The 20,438-nt window shown below is 35.8% G+C and overlaps 1 protein-coding gene across 1 annotated transcript in view; it reads left to right on the top strand.

Annotated features, from left to right (window-relative positions):
* The window catches only part of KMT2E (lysine methyltransferase 2E (inactive)), a 99,013-nt gene that overhangs the window by 72,031 nt on the left and 6,544 nt on the right, over positions 1–20,438 (top strand). The window contains 9 exon segments of the mRNA XM_019451219.2: positions 980–1,097; positions 2,063–2,172; positions 5,238–5,502; positions 6,421–6,519; positions 14,680–14,844; positions 15,154–15,462; positions 18,610–18,864; positions 19,024–19,168; positions 19,841–20,091. Of these exon segments, the coding sequence (XP_019306764.1) occupies positions 980–1,097; positions 2,063–2,172; positions 5,238–5,502; positions 6,421–6,519; positions 14,680–14,844; positions 15,154–15,462; positions 18,610–18,864; positions 19,024–19,168; positions 19,841–20,091 (1,717 nt within the window).

Raw genomic sequence — 20,438 nt, 5'->3', positions numbered from 1 at the left:
TTATTTTACTAGTTACCTGTTGTTAAGTATTGATTTTTTGGCTGTTTGCCAAGATGCTGTGTGTTCATAAGCCTTTTGTTTTTCTAAGTTATCATTTTAATACTTTTAAAACTGTGGTACAGTTGAACAGTGACTAATGATAACTTTTGAACTATAGTAAAATATGGCAAAAAGCAGATGTATTTCTGTCTCTTACCCATCTCTCTTACTGACATTTTTACAACAGTTTACTTCAAAGATAAACAGCAGTATATAGGTGGACGTTAATTTAAAACTATGATTACATAAGATTATAAGGAGTGAAGCCCTTTTGCATCCAGGACCTTACCTAGTTCCTTATAACATAATTGCTAGAACCTGAAAACACCATTGGTGATCACAGGCAAAACCCCTTCCTCTTTATAACAGATGTTGGATTTGGTCTTACATTATTGCTACCACTTTCACCTCCTCCTTTCTTGGTTCTAGAATGGCACTGGAGCCCTCTTCTATATATTTTTTGGGGGCATTTGATATGACCCCTTGCTTCCCGGAGGTCAGGAAATATGTTTGTATCTTTAGGGAGATAAGTCTATATGGTTATTAAAAGTATTTGTTGTTTATAACTTGAATTTTTAAGATTTGAAAGATATACAAATCTTGTACATAGCAAATTTGATCTGAAACAGTGCTAGAAATCAAAACTTAAATGTACTAGGCGATTAGGATTTTAAAGGTATCCAATTATGAATTCTCCTGTAAAGGCAGTCGTCACTCCCTTTTTATCTCATAAATTTGAATTTCTACCTTCAATTAATTACCTTTAATTTAGGTAAGGTTACTGGAGCAGGTAAAAATCTCATTAGCATGAACTAGCCCTTAACGAATGGGTTCTGGTATTAGACTGCCTATGTTCAAGTCTTGGCTTCACTATTTACTTTGAATCTTTTAGAAGTTTCTTAACATGTTAATGGTTTATAATGCATTTCTTTCTTTGTAGACCATATCCTTTTGTTTTATTTTATTCTAAATTTCACGGGCTAGAAATGTGTGTTGATGCAAGGACTTTTGGGAATGAGGCTCGGTTCATTAGGCGTTCTTGTACACCCAATGCAGAGGTAAGCTTCTAAAAATCTTTTCAGGAGGCAAGGGTTTCAGGGGATGCATGGAATTGAGTATTAAACACAAGTCTGGTAGCCCTAAACTTTTTAACCATTGATGCGTTTTATATTCCTCAGCGTGTTTTCATTGCAAAAAATTAGGTGGTAATGGGCTGTGAGGTCTTAAAAATTGCTTTGCACACTGAAGAAATTGTGATGTTCTTTGTAAGAAGAAATATTAGATTTTTGTTTATTTCTGAAGCTCTACTTATGGGTCAAATATAAGATCTGATTGGATCAAGGTAGATGACAAAACTGAAAGCTAAAGTAGATTTTATATGTGCTACTACAAAATTTTTTATAAAACTGTGTTTTAATTTGGAGCATAAATTTTGGAGCATGTTTCCGGGTTTTTTTTACATGCCAAAATAAACATTTTTAATTTATAGCTATTATAGTTGAGTTTAGGTTTTGAAGCCAGACTTAATAGATTCATGTCTTCTTTTTGACTTACTAGCTTTGTAACCTGGTCTGTGTTCTATAAAAAGTGGTTATGAGGACTCAATGGAGTAAATACATATGAAGTACCTAGAACAGTGTCTGTCATAGAAAAGTGTGGTGTTAACTGTTCCATTACTGATTATTGTATTTCATCAAATCGAGGGTGTCATCATTTACAAAACTCCCAATTTCAGAGATACTCAGGGGTAAAAAAAAATAGGCATTGTAGAATTGATGAAGTGTCATGTTTTTTCTTCTTTTTTTAGTATTTGCTTTTTAATGCTACATGGTGGGCCGTAGAGTTTGCATCACTATGCTTCCGTCCAGTTGAAAACCACCGATTTATAGTTACAAGTCTTGAACTGCATATTTTCCATGTTGTACTTAGGAATTACTTTGAAAATTTTTCAAAATTGCAGGATGGGATACTTCTAAAGGTAGAAAAAGTTCATAAAAATATAAAATTATTTTTTAACTAACAGGTGAGGCATGAAATTGAAGATGGAACCATACATCTTTACATTTATTCTATACAGACTATTCCAAAAGGAACTGAAATTACTATTGCCTTTGATTTTGACTATGGGAATTGGTAAGTTCAAGTCTATGTATATGTTAATCTGTTTTGCAGTAGTTCCTTAATGTCCTCCTAAAAATTTATGTATTTGCATTACTTTCATAGCTTTTCATTTGTATTTATCATGAGGCAATTAAAAAATCATAGCCCTAATTCAGCCATACAACACTGACCTTGTTTATGTGAGAATTTTCTCTTTCTGGTATTTTAGGGGGTACAATGTTAGTGATATAATTAATTTGGCTGATCAGTGTGAATGGGTAATTGAACGTTTTGCCCCTCAAAACAAAGAAATTCAGGGTACATGGGTGGCTCTAACAGTTAAGCATCCAACTCTTGATTTGGGCTCAGGTCATGATCTCACGGTTCTGTTCTTGAGAGTGAGCCCCGTGTTGGGCTCTGCGCTGACAGTGCTGAGCGTGCTTGGGACTTCCTCTTTCTCTCTCAAAACAAATAAACTTAAAAAAAAACAAAAAACAAAAGCAACAGAAATTGTGCCAAGTTTTCTTGCAGTAAAAGTGTTTGTTGGAGTACTGTAAGGAAGTTCTGAGAACTGCTGTTCTGAAACACTAGGGAAGAAAGTTAAAGTTAATTCTGACTATAAAAGCGTCCATTTAAATTTTATATATTTATACATAATACAAAATTATACAAATATAATACAAATATAATACAAAATTATAATCTGTATCATTTTGCATTCATCTTCTCTCATTCGTTACTTTGATATTTAGTTCTGTTGTTAGGTGTGGCTCTAGTTCATTTATTTTCACTGTTGATGGCATTTATCCATTCCACTATTGGTGGACCTTTAGATTTACCAAAAGTGCTCCTGTGGCTTTTTGAACATGTCTTTGTGGGTACATGTTCTCTCTGTGGTATGGAATTAGGGGTGTACTTGCTGGGTTGTAGAGTGTGCACAGCCTCAGTTTTCACCAGACATAGGTTAATTTTTAATTTGAGTATAATTGACATATAATGTTATATTAGAAAACACTAATTCTAAAAGATATGTGCACCCCTATGTTTATTGCAGTTTTACAATAACCAAGATATGGATAATGACCAGTTTCTATTCTTGCAGCTTTACTTCCTTGCTCCATCTCGTTATGACTTTAAAAATTGATGCTAATCCATGTGAAATGGTATCTTTTTATATTTTTAATTACCATTTTCTTTGGTTATTTTTTGACCCAAGGATCTTTTTATATATTAATTTATCATTTGGGTTTCCTCTCTGATGAATTGGTTAATCATCTTCCATTTTGCTCCTGGGCAGTCTTTTTCATACTGATTTTTGGGGGAATTGGGGGATGGTTCCTTTTGTATCTTGTAGTGTATTCGGTTATAAGCATTTCAGTTCATTTCCTCCTATTCTGTATTTTATCTTTAAATTTTTCTATGGTAACCTATTTAAATGCCTAAGTTTTAAATATCCATTATGTTTTCTGTCAGTGAAATTCCTCTTCCTGCCCTGTGCATCTCTACTTAATTGTTGGGAGTCAGATTTATTATAACTTCAGCATTTCCTTGTTAGCCCTTTCTCCCTCCAGAAGGTGGAAAATTTAGCATAATGGCTCTTTGCTCATTGCTTTGAAAGACTGTATCCCATAAGTGGTTAAGAATATAAGCTTTTTATAATCTGGTTTCAAATCCTAGCTTGGTTGCTTATTATTAGCTATATAACCTTCTTATCCCTTTGTGCTTTGTTACAGCACAAGTAATATGAGAATAATAATACTCACCAAACAGGAATGTTTTGAAAATTCAGTGAGTTTAAGATATGTAAAGTGTTCAGGGATGCCTGGGTGGCTCAAATGGTTGAGCATCTGATTCTTGATTTCAGCTCAGGTCTTGATCTCAGGGTCATGAGATTGAGCCCCAGGTCTGGCTCTGCACTGGGTGTGAAGCCTGCTTAAGATTCTCTCTCTCCCTGTCTCTCACTCTTTCCCTCCCCCCCACCTCTGCCCCTTCCCCACTCGAGCTCCTGTGTGTGCACACATTCTCAAAAAAAAAAAAAAAAAAAAAAAAAGATATGTAAAGTGTTTAAAACAATTCCTGGCACAAAATAAGTGCTTGGTAAACATGAGCTATTAGCCATCATTATTTGGAGTTCTATTATCCTGAAATCAAAACATCTAGAAAGTTTCAACCTAGTTTCTAGCAATACCTGATTTGGGGAGATGGGGGAGTAGATCATAAATTTTTGAGTTCTATCCCTGATTCACAGATTTTAGCAAGTTTGACTTATACTAGTCTTGAAAGTGAGCAAGTAGGAGTATTAGAAACTTTTTTATTGTGAACAAACACTGAACTAATTAAAACATGTAAAGTGGGAGGCTTCTACTGTTTAACTCCGATTTTGGCATGCTGCCTGTATCCTAGAGAGAAATTGAACGTTGGTGGTAGAGATATGGAGGGCAGAGTTAAGAAATATTGAAGAGATGAAAAGTGTGAGCTTTGGACTCCCCTAAACCTGTATCTGAATACTGTCCCAACCATTTAGATAGCATGTGACGCTGGACAAAATGCTGCCCCTCTCTGCCCATTAATCTTGTCTGTATGGTGGGAGTAATATATATCACTGCAGTGAAGATGAGAGTGCAATTATTTTTCAAGCTTCCATTTGAAAGAGAGAACATGTAAGGAGGGGCAAAAAGAAGCATAACTTTACCTTTTTTCAAAGACACTTGGTTATTGAAGTCATTCCTTAAAGTAAAATACAAACTAGTTAGGGTTTGGGACCACTGAAGTAAATACCGTTTTTGCCTTAATGTAAGCCACAGTATCATTTTACTTAAAAAGGCTCAGTTTTAATTTGAGTTGCTTCTCTAAACCATAACTGGTTATCCTTTTGATTGAAGGCCCAATCTCTGGTCAGAAATCGACTTCAAATGATTATGTTTTTTAAGTGAGGAAATAAAATCTCTTTTGTGATAGTTACCATAGGAATGCAAATTAGTGAAAAGGATTGCTCATAAATAGTAGTAGCATAGAATTTACAGAGTTGCAGCTTAAAATGGATAAGAAGATTTTAAAGTTTGCATCCTGAATAAATATTTAACCGGTTATCTTTCCAGTAAGTACAAGGTGGACTGCGCATGCCTCAAAGAAAATCCAGAGTGCCCTGTTCTAAAACGTAGTTCTGAATCCACGGAAAACATCAATAGCGGTTATGAGACCAGAAGGAAAAAAGGAAAAAAAGAAAAGGATATTTCAAAAGAAAAAGATACACAAAATCAGAATATTACTCTGGATTGTGAAGGAACAACCAACAAAATGAAGAGCCCAGAAACTAAACAAAGAAAGCTTTCTCCCCTGAGACTATCAGTATCAAATAATCAGGTACTGAACTATGCTCTTCTGATTGTCAGCCGAAGTCAACAAAAGAAAATAACTTGTCATATTTTAACCTCTTTTTTGCTTTATGTAAAATGGTTTAAATTTTTTAAGTTAAACCTACTGTTATTTAATGAAGTACTTAGAAACATAAAACACAGGTTCTACTAGAATTTGTGCATTGTTAGTAAATAACTCAGCCAGCATATCCTTGCAGAATTGAATGCAAGATATTTCTATAACTGGGTAATTAAAAACTTCTTCCAGATGGTATTGTCCTTATGTTAATAAAATTCTTATTTAAAGTCTTAATTTCCTTTTTTAAATATTTGAGGCATAATTAATTCTATAAGGATGAGAGAGAAGATTGTTCAGAGAAAATTCTCTTAACATGTATGGTAATTTGGAGGAATGAGTTTGCCCTCTGTGTCTGCTTTGCCCTCTACACAAATGAAAGTTAGGAGGGACCATTTAAATGTGAAAATTAAGTACAGTTTTACTCATCTCCAGTACCCCATCTTCCTTAATTTAACAATAGTTTAATCAATTTAATAATTTCCCTTAAGTTTCAAATTGAACAAACATTTATTGGGCACTTGGTGTTTGTAGGCACTGGGTCTCATGAAGTAATTTTGTATGTTCATGTTTTGGGAAGACTATAAACAGAAGGCTGTGCTACCATATTTGACCTTGTGGGCTCTATTGATAACACTGACTCAAACTTTAAAAAGCAAAACTATTTGCATAATTTTGAAAGTGTTGAATTAAAACCAGTTTTAAAATTCTGAAATGTATTTAAGTAGGCTTATAATTTTCCTACGTTGAATTTGTTAGTTGTGGTTGAAAGGCATTTATAATAGTGCAGTGTCCCTAGTTTGTAGATGGAATAGTAGTATCTATAAAGCAGTCATTTCCATCTTTCAGGAACCAGATTTTATTGATGATATAGAAGAAAAAACTCCCATTAGCAATGAAGTAGAAATGGAATCAGAGGAGCAGATTGCAGAAAGGAAAAGGAAGATGGTAAGTTGGGAAGCCAGTAGCTGCTTCATGCTGTCACTTGCGCTTATGACAGCTGCTCTTCCCATAGTCATTGTCGCTGCCTTTAGGAGGCCTTTTACACTGTTGTTTGTTTCAAGTTAGCAAACAGGATGTGCCGCTGAGCATTTCTGTTTGGCTTTGTTGTTACCATTCAAGTAACTTGCACTAATCTTTTATATATTTACTGTGTGCTCATTAGACATTTTAGAATGTGACATTTAAGAAATTTTGAACATTTTTGGAGCTGAGAACTATCAATAAATTTTAATGCCAGAATCACTGTTCAAAATGTCTTTCATTAGCTAAATGTACCTTTCACTTCATAATTTAATGTAAAGCAAAAATGGAATTTTAAAGCTTATAATAGCACCAAATAAATGGCTTATGCAAAAAAAAAAAAAAAAACAAAAAAAACCCACTGTTTGGTAGCTACTATTTCTGTATCTCATACTGGTATCACAAGATTTTCATTAAAATACGTTTAGAATTTATATTCCTTGTTCCGCTTTTTATACATATATTTGCAAATAAATAATACAAGATATTTTCATAGAAGTCCATGGTAATTTGGCAGTGGATATAATATTTAGGCGAGTTAAGAAAGTTTTGTGATATAGTTTGCCCAAAGATTTGAAGATGATTTTACACACCAACTAATGATCTTACTATGGGTTTTCCCCACTCCCTTTTATTTTGTTTCATGTCTGTGATTTTCATGCTGAATTCCATGGAATTGCAGGTGTCATGTACTTAGGGAAGGGTAGGATCTTTGGAATTTGGTCATTGTAGGCCTACTTAATTTGTCTTTTTTATTGCCTGGATAGTCATTCCTCCAACATGGTTTTGTTGTTGATGTTCAGAATTGTGAAAGCAAAGCCCAACTTTTGCAGCCTGCAGGTTTCACAAACACTGCTGTGAGGGGACAGGGTAATGTTAGAGATCAGAGAGAAGAAAAACAACTAGGAGAAAATACTGGACGTGGTTGGTTATAAAGAAAGGAGGAGGGTTTTTTTCCTATACCTAAAGGAACTATCTTGAACCCTTTTCAAGATGTGGTTACATCTGAATTATCTGTACCTACCCAAATCACCTGTGGCCCTTTCTTGAGGAGATTTTCAGTATTGGCCTGTTCATTCCACAGTTGCCACAGCAGCATATTTGCGCTAATCTGCAAAACCAATTTGGAGTATCACTGGTTTTGGATGATGCATGTGTATGATAAGGAGGAACCTCTTTCATAAGTTAAGGGCTACAACAATCACTTTGAAAAATCATGAAATTTTTAAAAAACAGGTTATATGCCCTTAAAATAATTTTACTCAGGTTGCATTTTGTTTAAAAGTTTTTATGACTATGGGGCTACTTTTAAAATTTATCTATTAATGCTGAGAAAATCCATGAACTTTAGAACATCCTCATTTTCAGATCCCAGAAAATAGAAATACCCTTTTGCTGATCGAACTTTGGACAAACAAAAAGGCTTACTTGGGAATCCATTTTTGGTCAGGATTTTACCTGTTAGTATGCTATATTAATGTAGGCAAATGCTTTAAATTTTATATCCATTTTAGCATATTCATTTTAATATCTGCCTCTAAGGTAGCTGCTGTGCAGCTGGGTATTTTTCATACAAATAAAATGTGGAAAACTTGCAAAGTATTAGTGTTTAGAATTTGGTATTTTAAAGGGATATGAAATAAATATTTAAAAATCTTTGGCTCCTTGACCCTCAAAATCATTGCAATGTTATTTCTAATTGGTACATTTGCTTTGATATTTTAATTACAGAATTTTTGGGTATGGTCAAATAAGCAGAATGTAAAAGCACTGTTGGGATTCTTAAGCCAGTTGGCATGGTCTCTCCCCACCCCTTGCCACATACTGGTATTTTTGAGGACCAAAATATTTGGCTTTGAAAAGTTTAAATATTAATCAGCCTTTAGTGTCTGCCTTTTGTATTGGGTAGGTTAACAGTAGTAGTTAGAAACATTAAGGTCAGCTCCTGAGAAACTGACTGAAATTTCCTCCTGTGAGAGGAAAGACTTTAAATCATTATTGGGTACTAGTTCTCTTGTAGATTTACAAGATTGGGATACAAAAGGAGTTAGTCCTACTCTCCTCCCAGATAAATACCATGTAATGTCCAAATTCAAATATACTTTAGCCTATCCTTTTGTAGTATAGCTTGAGCCATATGAAATTGTTGATTTGACAGTGTTTACCTACACAAATGGAAGTTTCATACATGACCTAATATTTAGCATTTTGCTCAGTCTCCAAAAATTGCACTGGTGGAAGTATGTATTTTGGTTGCTTGTCTTTTTTTTTTTTTTTTTTGGTAAGAATGGAAGACCAATGTCTCTGCCTTTCAGGGCATTTATAGAAACTATTATGGTGCAGCAAGAAATGTGGTAAAGGAGCTATAAATATGGTAGGTAACTTACAGCTGTGGTTGGAGGTAGGGTCAAAGACCATTTCATGAAGTAGGTACTATTTAGGATGGACCTTAGGGGTGGGGTTTAAACAAGTACAGATTACCTTGTAACTAAATTGTATGGAGTACAATGTATGGAGTTACATGGAGTACAGAAATAGCCCTCCAGGGGAAAGAGCCTGGAGGTAATTATAAAAGTGATAAATCATATTTGGCTGGGATTATATAGGTGGTTTTTTGGGGTGGGGGAACAGGGAGATAAGTTTGGTTGATAGCAGATCACATTAAGTGTTGAATGATAAAGATTTCATGGAAGAATGTTTATTCAAATTACTATGTGGCCAGATAGAAAGCTATTCTTTTATTAAAAAATTTCTTTTTCCCTCTATTATTTTTCCCCCTTAGAAAGTTGTTACCTACTTACGAAAGCACACCTGTGTCTAAATGGTATAGAACTGAATAAATAGATGGTTTCCTTTTAGCTAGTAAGAGATACCTCTTTGGCGGTGGTTGGAACTGACTTTAGAGAATCTTAAAATCAACCCCATTAAGCTATGGCAGTTGAAATGCAAGTAGGCTGTTTATACTCACCTGATTCCAAAACCAGGGCACTACTGAGTGGATTCCCCCAGATGCACGGGAGGTGAAGTAAGGGGAGGTGAGGTGGCCATATAACCTTGTCAGAGGTAAAGAAAGTATGCAGAAAGGGGTTAGATTTTGGGAAGCTCATCGTATTTTGTTGAACTAACATGTGATCAATTAAAGTATAAAGCTTTTGAAAATTTTAAATAAACATGAGGCTTGCCCCACCCAGTGTATAATGACATGAAAAGACCCTCCTGAAGTATCTGCTGATACTAAGAATTGAAGATCACTAGAATATAAACTACATAAGGGTGAGAATTTATAATTTTATAAATTGTTACAGCCCCCAGTTCCTGTGGAAAAAAATTCCAGGTGTTTATAAAGTACATAAATGAGCCTACTAAATATTTGTGGCAGCCATTTAAGTAGAGATATAGGTAGGCCCATGAATGTGAATTAAGTGAAGCTTCCTTATAGCCCAGGTAGTGCCCTGGAGGCCTTGCCAGGATGCAGGATTCGCCATAATTTTCTTATCCTTCACATCAGAAATTATTCCACAGAACACTAATATGTTTTGTGGGGTAGGGGGCGGGGGAAGCTCTGGGGCCAGTTGAGTTTAGTAAACAGTGCTTTAGATCCCCAACTTTGAGTTCTTCAGTATATACGTGGTGGTGTGTTTAAAAATTTGAAAAATTCTGTTTATGAAGGCATTTTGTAAACTTTGACACCCTTCCAACTTGTTTGTGGTGATACCTTTGACATCCCACAGATTTTTATCTGATGGAACAAGCATCCTGTGGGAAAACACTACTGTTAATTCCTCTAGGAAGTAACTTGACTTAGAAGATAGCTTTAGAAAATGGCGAGGAAATTTTAATAGTAAGATATCAGGATAAATGCCTTACCAGGAAAGCCATCTGATGACATGTGAATACATCCCCCATCTCACTTTTCTCTCCTTATAACATGATTAAGTTGATGTCGGTTACCAATTCTGATTTTCTTAGGTCCCATGTTCTCATCACAGAGTTTAGGAATTGTGTTTCTAAAGACGAGTAACTAATGACATTATGGTATTGAACAGCAAATGGGAACCCATTTATTTTTATTGGGGTTCTATTCAAACAAAATGAGGATATTCAGCTTTAGCTGCTTTGTAATAAATTCAAGATTTCCCAAATCTCATTTAAATACTTCACTCATGCTTTCATATAACAGTGACATATGCTTTATATAATGTATATACAGTTCTTATTCATTTAACAAAAATGAGTGTTTGCTATACACTGAGCACCATTGAAAGTACTGGGTGAAAAAGAAGGCAAGGTTCTGGAGAAGCTTTCATGGAACACAGGTGCATAGAATAAGAAACAAATATCAAAGAGGAAACAGTACTGTGCAGAGAAACTGAATCATTGTGTGGTAGAGAAGAAATGGGGGTACTCCACAAGCCATACTGACTATTTGCAATTATTTTATTGGTAATCAATAATCTTAACCATTTTTTAAAAGATTAATAAATTAATCTCTAAGTCTTGTTCGAGAGGATAAGCAAAGTCATTTGAGTAAGGAATCCCTTTTACTTTCTGTTTCAAGGCTATGGGTGGGGTAATTTAGCAGACTGGCCCTCCTGGTTCCCTTTCCTTTAAAAGGCAAGTTTTTTAAGAAGAACCACTTCTTATCTGTTAGCAAGGGAAAAAAGGAAACCTTGAGTCTCTAGATGTCTTCATTTTGTTTCCTTCTCAATTCTTTAACTCTACTACTAAGCACATTTCCCTTTAAAGCTAGTGTGGGGCACAGTTCATCAGCTTATTTTCACTCAGTTAAAAAGTACCAGTTATTGCTAATTGGGATGAATTATAACAATTTACTCAGTGGGGTTTATTTTTTCAGTTGCAATATTGTATCAAACTTTAAGCCATGTTCTTTAGTATGTACCCCTACAACTATATTGGACTTTACCTTTTCCGCATTTGTTGAATAGGAGTCTTAAACAAGTTCTCTATAGTCTCTTCCAAGCATATCAAGTTAGAGGATTTCAAGTCAGGTTTGTGCTCCAGTGTTTACATACGGAAGCACAAAATTAGAATAAAAATTTTCAAAATACCCACTCCTCAAGTGATAAAATGCTTTTAAGGGACAGTAAGCAGACTTTATTCTGCTTACAGGAATTACAGCACTCTATATTTGCTGCTGTAAAACCATAAACTAAGATACAGGTCATAAAAGCAATCTGTTGATCTCATCAGAGAGCCTTCATAGTTTCAGCTTAGCTCCCAATACTCCAGCGTTAACAGTGTGTCCGTTTCATTCCTGAAAGGCAAACCTGTTTAACTGTAATTCTGGATCAGCGTCAATAATTGCCCAGCTCACAGATAATACAGTGATCCTGAGGTCTGCTCATGGGCTTGGAATGAGTCCTGGTTATAGAACATGTCTTATGTGACAAGTATAATCTCAACTACATCAAGCACAGATGTTAGGGTCTGCTGAGGTTAATTAGGACTCCTAATTTCACTGATCCCCTACACAGGCTGTCACTACCCTAAGCCATATATAAAACTGGTTATTTTTCAGGTAGGTCTGTAAAATTGATGCTAAGTTTTCAGTCATTAACTAGATACTATACGTATGGTTATGTGTCAAAGAATGTATTGGATGCATTGGTGAAAATGCTGAATGACCTGGGAACCTTCAGGAATTTAAAATAAAATTAGATCAGTGTGCTAATGATTTTTTTCATGTAGAAAATCAAAGGCATGCTTACATTTCCAACATTTGTGTGTTTTTAAGATGAAGTTGGGTTAAAGGTATTAGGATATCTCTTTAGTGCTTTGGCTGACAGTTGTAGTAAATGTGAGAGGAGTTATGCTTTATTTTGCTTATGTAGTGTCACTGGTGGTTAAATGGAGAGAGTAAATTAGGAACCAGGAACCTTGGATAAGAATTATGGCTCTGCCTTTGAGTGAGTCACTTAATACACATGGGCTTTGGTTTCTTCAGCACAGGACTAGACTTTTTTTTTCCCCTAAGATCTTGACTAGCTCAAAAAGATGGAGTCATCTCTAAAGGATTTTCCTTTAGAAAAATTTTTAAATGAATGAGTTTGGTCCTTGTATCAATCTCTGACTCTCATTCTGACCATCTAAAACCAGTGAATACTGGACTATGTCAAACTTATTTTGTCATAAATTCATATTACCTTAAATACTGGTAAGTTTTTTACACATAAAATCATTCTTGCCAAGTTTGTTTCTTCTGGAAAAATGTACTTTTCTCAGATCTATTTTAAAATTTTTTGAAGAGACAAAATAACCACAGTAATTAGCTCCTTCTCCTCTCTCCACACCCGGTCCCCTGTTCAACAGGTGAAGCAGTTATGAAAATTATCATTTTTTATTTATTTTTGAGAGAAAGAGAACATGAGCGGTGGAGGGGCAGAGAGAGAGGAGGACAGAGGAGGATCAGAAGAAGGCTCTGTGCTGACAGCAGCAAGCCTGATGTGGGGCATGAACCCACGAACCACGAGATAATGACCTGAACTGAAGCTGGACTGAGCCACCCAGGTGCCCCCCAAATTATTTTCTAATCACTCCAGATTTCTAAATTTAGGATTTTAGAAAAGCCCTAATATAGAGACAGGGTTTTAATTGAGAGCCATAAGATGCAAGGAGGTTGAGTAAAGTGATTAAAAGACCAGAGATAGAAATTAACTAAGGAAAGAATTCAGCTTTAAAACTTCCAGTTCCAGTGAAAAGACTACTTTCACCTCTGCCGTTTATTTTAGTGCCAGAGCAAGAGAAGGAAGATGCAGACATGTAACAAGCAATCTTACCTCCGTGGACCTCAGTTTTCTTACCTGTAATATAAAGAGACTGAGGATAACTTGTTTTGAAGACTGATTAATTAGAAAGTCACTATTGTCAGAGTAGTTCTGTTGACAGATGATTTTTGTCCCCTTATTGAGTGTAAAAAATGAAAAAAAAAAAATACAGGCAAGAGTAGTAAGCCAAAGTTTCCAGAGTATAGGTGTCTTAATGCTTGAAACTGCTAGTAATTACTGGAACTAAAACTCCCAAGTTGGAGAAGACTATGCATGCATCCCGACCTTGAGTTTCGAACCCTTCTCCCCCATGTCACTGACACAAGAGGAAAGCCAAACGGATCTGAGACTCAGGACTTGGTTCTTTTCATTTGGAGAACTGGACAGGTGATGAAAGTGCTTCTTCCTGTTTCTGGTTGAAAACTGAAGCATTTGCCAGGCCCACAGGCCAAGGCTCTGGGTCTTGCTTTTAATATTTTCTCTCCAAAGAGAACTGAAGATCAGAGGAACTCTTGTTGTTCCAGTCCCTGCCTTGAACTGTCAGCGGAAGACAGGTCAGAGGAAGAAGGATGCCTTAGAAGAATTGTAATTGAGGGCAAGAAAGCTAAAATACAAATAATAATCGACACCTAGGGGATGCCCACCATTTTCCAAGTGCTGTTGGCAAGCTGCACAGATACCTTCTATTTGAACTCAGTAACGTTTCAGTGAAGTGTAATTATTATTACATTTTGTAAAAAGCTCAAAAAGGTTAACTAGGTTGTGAAGTTGCCTAGGGTCACAAAGATAGCAAATGACTGGTAGAATCATAATTTGAACCCAGCACTTCAGCCTGTAATATCCTGGTACCACAATGTCAATAATATATTCGCTCCCTAAGTTTCTATGTAATCTTTTCAACATTTGTTAACGTAGGAACTTTTCGAATCTTATTTGAAAAAATGACTAACTTCCTATAAAGAAAGAGATTTTCAGTTTGGTAGAGCAAGGTAGTTTTTGATGCTTTTGTTGTTGTTGTTGTTGTTGTTGTTTTGCTTTATCTGTATCGTGAACAGTGATCCAACAAGTATTCATTCCTTTCATGAAATATATTTGTAATGACAGGGTTTCTGGAGAGGTTTTGGACTCTGAGGTTCTCCAGTGTATATGTTCCCTCTCACTCCCCAAGTATCATCAATAGGAGGTTTTGCTAACAACATCCCAGAATTTATTTTTTACATTTGCCATGAACATTTGCAATTCTGAATTGTACTTCAGAGCAATGACATTTATTATGCCACTTGAAATTTAAATTTTGTAGACAAGAGAAGAAAGGAAAATGGAAGCAATTCTGCAAGCTTTTGCCAGACTTGAAAAAAGAGAGAAAAGAAGAGAACAAGCTTTGGAAAGAATCAGCACAGCCAAAACCGAAGTTAAAACAGAGTGTAAAGACGCGCAGGCTGTCAGTGACGCCGAAGCTACTCAGGTTTAGTTTTGTTTTCACCCCTTAAGCACTTTCCAGTGAGACTGTCACACCTGGTTTAGTTGCATCTGTAAGGAATTCTGTCTAATGCTGCTCAGTGGCATTTTTCAAATGCTAGGAGATTTTAGACTTGAGATACAAGATCCTATTTGCTTTGTTTTTCAATAAGAAAATGTAAATGTAGTATATATCAGAATTCAGAAAAACATTTAAGGAAATTAGCTCCTGAAATGAATTAATGCTTTTAGATTTCAGCTTCTCACTTACATAAACACAGTATCAAAAGTTCCACTCTGTTGTATTTTGAATTAGGAACAAGCAAAAGAAGAAACTGCTAGCAAGCCTGCCCCTGCCAAAGTGAATAGGACGAAACAGAGAAAAAGCTTTTCTCGGAGCAGGACTCACATTGGGCAGCAGCGGCGCAGACACAGAACTGTCAGCATGTGCTCAGATATCCAGCCGTCTTCTCCTGATCTAGAAGTTACTTCACAACAAAATGATATTGAAAATACTGTGCTTGCAATAGAACCAGAAACTGAAACTGCACTAGCAGAAATAATTACTGAAACTGAAGTTCCAGCACTTAATAAATGTCCTACAAAGTACCCTAAAACAAAGAAGGTATGATTCTTAATGAATGTAGGAACTGTTTTTAAAAACAGTGTCTTATGATGTGAAATAGATTTGTGTTTTTAAGATACACTCTGTAAAACCTCATTAGGAAACAGAGTAACAGGCGTAGTTTTTACACCTAGCAAAGTTTTATTGTGTTTTTTTAATTTTTTTTTTTTTAATGTTTATTTATTTTTGAGACAGAGACAGAGCATGAACAGGGGAGGGGCAGAGAGAAAGGGAGACACAGAATCGGAAGCAGGCTCCAGGCTCTGAGCTGTCGGCACAGAGCCCGACGCGGGGCTCGAACTCACGGACCGTGAGATCATGACCTGAGCCGAAGTCGGACGCTTAACTGATTGAGCCACCCAGGCGCCCCTATTTTTTTTTTTTTTTTTAATTTATTTATTATGAGAGAGACAGCGCAAGCGGGGGAGGGGCAAAGAGAGCTGGAGAGAGAGAATCCTAAGCAGGCTCTGCACTCTTAGTGCAGAGCCTGATGCAGGGCTCAGACTCACAAAACCATGAGATCATGACCTGAGCCAAAACCAAGAGTGGGACACATAACTGAGTAAGCCACCTGGGCAGCCCCACCTGACAAATTTTTTTAAACCAAGAATGAGAATCACAGAACTATAAAAATCAGTTAATAAAAATGCTTGCGTTATTGTTAATAAAGACAGTTATAATATTCAGTATATCAAGAAGACCTTTTCGTATTGTAAATCATAATGCAGTGATTTTAAGAATTTATCAAAATTGCTATTTTTGCATGCCCTATGTACTAAGTTTACACTTCTCAGAAACAACTGGTTTTACATGTTATCCTTTATTTTTTTGTATTTCTTACAAATTTCACAGTATAGGTAAATAATAAAAATTAAATGTGAAGGAATTACTGATTGCCGTAAGGGAAGGGCAGGTTTAGATCAATTTGTTCATCTTTGAAAAACTGTCAGATTGAATGAGGCAATTATGAAACTATTCATCAAGGTAAATCAACCTGAACTTTACAGCTCAGAAATAACATCCATATGAAGCCCCCATCCCCAGTGTAGAGTATGGTAGATTGGAGCAGAGATACCAAAGTGGTAATCCTTAGACTCTTTGGGGAGGGGTTAGATCATAAATAGTAATTCTTGCACACTTTTGTAACAAAATATTTTGAGACTTAATTTATCTTGTCTTTGTTTTTACCAAGTTCAGCACAGTTTGTAGGTAGTGTGAGGCCAGGAGAAATATATCAGTAAACAACCAGGATGAGCCCAGGAATGTACTTTCACAGTGAATCAGAGGGTTAGTTAGAGATAAGATCTAAATACAGTTCTAATTGGAAGTCTGTACTCTTCCTTACAGCCCCTCAGATCTTGAACAAGCCAACACTTGCCTTATTAATGAGCAGTTAAATGTATGCTAATTATACTGGAATTAAAAAAACAAAACCAAACAATTAAGTTATTCTTGCCCACTTTGGAAGGACAAAAAATAACTGCACCTTTTCTTTGTAATTTGGATTAGTGAAAAGAAAAACTCATGGTTAAAAGAGAAGATACAAATAGGACATAATTCCTGCCTTTTAATTTTAAAGTGACTAAATTATTGTGGTGTTATCAATTTACTTAAATTCCTGACCTGAGATGTAGACTCTTATATCGTATTTGATTCTCTAAAAAAGCCTCTCTTGCCACAGGTTTTGTTGATGGTATTCCCTTATTTAAAAAAATTTTTTTAGCATTTATTATTTTGGAGAGAGAGTGGGAGTGGGAGAGGGGCAGAGAGAGGGAAACACAGAATCTGAAGCAGGCTCTAGGCTCTGAGCTGTCAGCACAGAGCCCAGTGTGGTGCCCAAACTTGCAAACCACGTAATCATGACCTGAGCCTAAGTCTGATGCTTAACCGATTGAGCCACCCACCAGGTGCCCCTTCCCTTCTTTTAAACAGTATACTGTTTGAGTACCGAATTATCATGATTTCTCCTAATGTAAAGGCCTCATTCAATTTAATAATACATAGTACTTATTCTGTGCCAGATACTGTTTGAAGAACTTTGTTACTTAGCTCTTTTAATCCTTGCAATAACCCTGTTTGTAGAGCTAGTTTCTATTTTGACCCTTCTTTGACAGATAAGGATTGAGATGTGGAAAGATTGCATAACTTGACCTATGGAAAGGTCACAGTGTAAGTGGCAAAGCCAGGATGCATAATCCAGGCATCTGGGTGCAGATTCCATGTGCTTTTCTGGTTTTTGTTCTGGACATAACCAATTGTATAGACACTGAGAAAAAAAAAGATACTAGAATGCTTATAATGATTATCTCTGGAAGACAGGATGTGGGTAGATCATTCTTTTAATGTGTGTTTATCTGCATGTGTAAGAATGTATTAACTACTTTTAGTACTTTTTTTTTTAACAAATTACACTTCCAGTAAAAATAAAAAGGATACATTTGATACCCACATAGAAAAGATCAGTGCCCACACAGCAGACAAAATGTGCTTGTGCTGATAAATGTAATCCTTATTTCCATGCCCATTACAATCAAACTTTATTAAATAACTAAAACTAGCCTACAAGAAAAGTGAGTAATCGTTATACTTTAGGGATCAGGCATATTCATGTTACCAGTAAAGTCTGAACTGCATGCACTGTCAATTAAAAAAATCAACAGAATTTTAAAAAGGATTGTGTAAAATTTTAAATATTGATTGTCAATGCCAACACCCCCCTCCCTTTTTTTTTTAATGTATATACACTGGTCTCATCATCTCCTAGGGATTCTGATAGTCAATCAGGGTAGAAAAGCACTGCATAAAATCAGATTTTTCTAACAAACAGGTCATAGAAGCAGTAGCAAATCTAAATTTAGTGTTTTTGTGTGTTTATAAGATGGTACTGAATCTCTTAGACTTGACTCTTTTACAGAAGGTACCATTATGTGATTTCTTCCTGCAAAGTACTATTGTATAAAAAATTTTAGGAGTAAGAGGAGGTACCCAAGGAAATGTAGAATGATGGATTGATTTTTTAGACATATGAATGATTTAAATATTTCATTTTGGGTAATATGTTTTCAGATTTGGGGTCAGAGTGTTCTATAGGAGCATCTGTATAACTGTAATTACATGTAGAATGATCCGGATTTCTCTTTTCTCTAGCACTTGGTCAGTGAATGGTTAAGTGAGAAGAATGAGAAGACTGGAAAACCTTCTGACAGCCTTTCAGAAAGGCCTCTGCGCATAACTACAGATCCTGAAGTGTTAGCCACACAGCTCAATTCTTTACCCGGCCTCACTTACAGCCCCCACGTATACTCTACTCCTAAGCACTATATCAGATTTACTTCACCATTCCTTTCAGAAAAAAGGAGAAGAAAAGAACCTAGTGAAAACATTTCTGGCTCATGCAAGAAGGTAAACTGTTCTTTGGCTATATAAATCTAGGATGAGCCAAGGCCAGTCTCCTTCCTTGCTATCATTCCTGGCAGTGAAATGCTTTTAGCATCAGCTTTACATTTACAGGCTGTATAAACAGCTACAAACTGACTTCTGTTCATTTATTATGTATTTCAGCGATGGTTGAAACAAGCTTTAGAAGAGGAAAACTCAGCAATTTTACATAGATTTAATTCACCCTGTCAAGAAAGATCCAGAAGTCCTACAGTCAATGGTGAAAGTAAAAGTCCACTGCTATTAAATGATAGCTGTTCTCTTCCAGGTAGAATTTCTTTTCAGTACTGTTTTAGTGTGAAGAATGTGGCAGGATGTAAATGGTTTTTACAGCAAACATATTCTAGTTATTATGTACTTTATAAAAGCAGCATTTTTTTTGAGAGAGAGCGAGTAAGCATGTGCAGGGAGGGGGGGAAATCCCAAGCAGGCTCCATGTTACAACCCTGAGACCATGACCTGAGCCAAAAGCAAGAGTCAGACGCTTAACTGACTGAGCCACCCAGGGGCCCCAAGAAGCATATTGTTAACTTTTTTCTGTCCTCTAACCTTTTAGATGAAGATAAACATGAAAACCTTCATTTGTAGTACTATGTATGTTGGGGTTTAGGGGTGAAGTTACGGGCTGCTTCTCAGATTCAATAGAACTCTTAGAATAAATCGATTAAATTAACATCTGTACTTGTAAGACTTCTTAGAAACTCCTAGGCCTGTAAGTCATTTGGCAAGATAATGCATGTTGTAATAGTAAAATTAACGCAGGGAGGGGTGGGGAGAGATTGCTTCATGTTAGTAGTATCTTTAAAAACCCTGAAATTTAGTTTGGGGGTGAAAGTCATCATAATTACTATTGTTGATGTTTTGATCTTTCCCAGAATATATTACAGATTGTAGCACATACCAGCAATATAATGTCTGTGAATTATTATTGCATCAACAGATTTAACTACACCACTAAAAAAACGAAGACTTTATCAGTTGCTAGATTCTGCTTACTCAGAAACCTCCACACCTACTCCCTCACCATATGCTACACCAACCCACACAGATATTACTCCCACGGACCCATCATTTGCCACTCCTCCACGGATAAAATCAGATGATGAAGCTTGTAGAAATGGTTATAAGCCCATATATTCGCCAGTTACCCCAGTAACTCCTGGCACACCAGGAAATACCATGCACTTTGAGGTGAGAAATTTAAATGGGGGGGGGGGAACCCCTGTGGGATTGGTATTTAATAGCAACCCCCAGTGTATTGAGAGTAGAAAAAAAGTTTTTAACAAACCAAATATGCAGATTTGGAACATTCACTTATGTGAATTTAAACTTTTACATTTTTATTAAAATGAGCATAATGTTCATCTTATTTTGATACTCAGCATCAGACTGAATGGCTGTGTATATCAAATTGAGGCAGGTATCTTATGTGGGGAATAGAAATAAAACAAAAGAAAGTTTAAAACCAAAGTCTGTGTAATAGTTTGTTCTCATTTCTATAAATATCATGGATTTAATTTTTATATTTTAACTTTCAA

The sequence above is a fragment of the Panthera pardus genome, unplaced genomic scaffold (assembly GCF_024362965.1).
Source record: "Panthera pardus isolate Hobbes unplaced genomic scaffold, ASM2436296v1 HiC_scaffold_8, whole genome shotgun sequence".
NCBI classification, from domain to species: domain Eukaryota; kingdom Metazoa; phylum Chordata; class Mammalia; order Carnivora; family Felidae; genus Panthera; species Panthera pardus.
The sequence above is the reverse complement of the archived record's forward strand: the minus strand, read 5'-3'. Positions and strand labels throughout refer to the sequence as shown.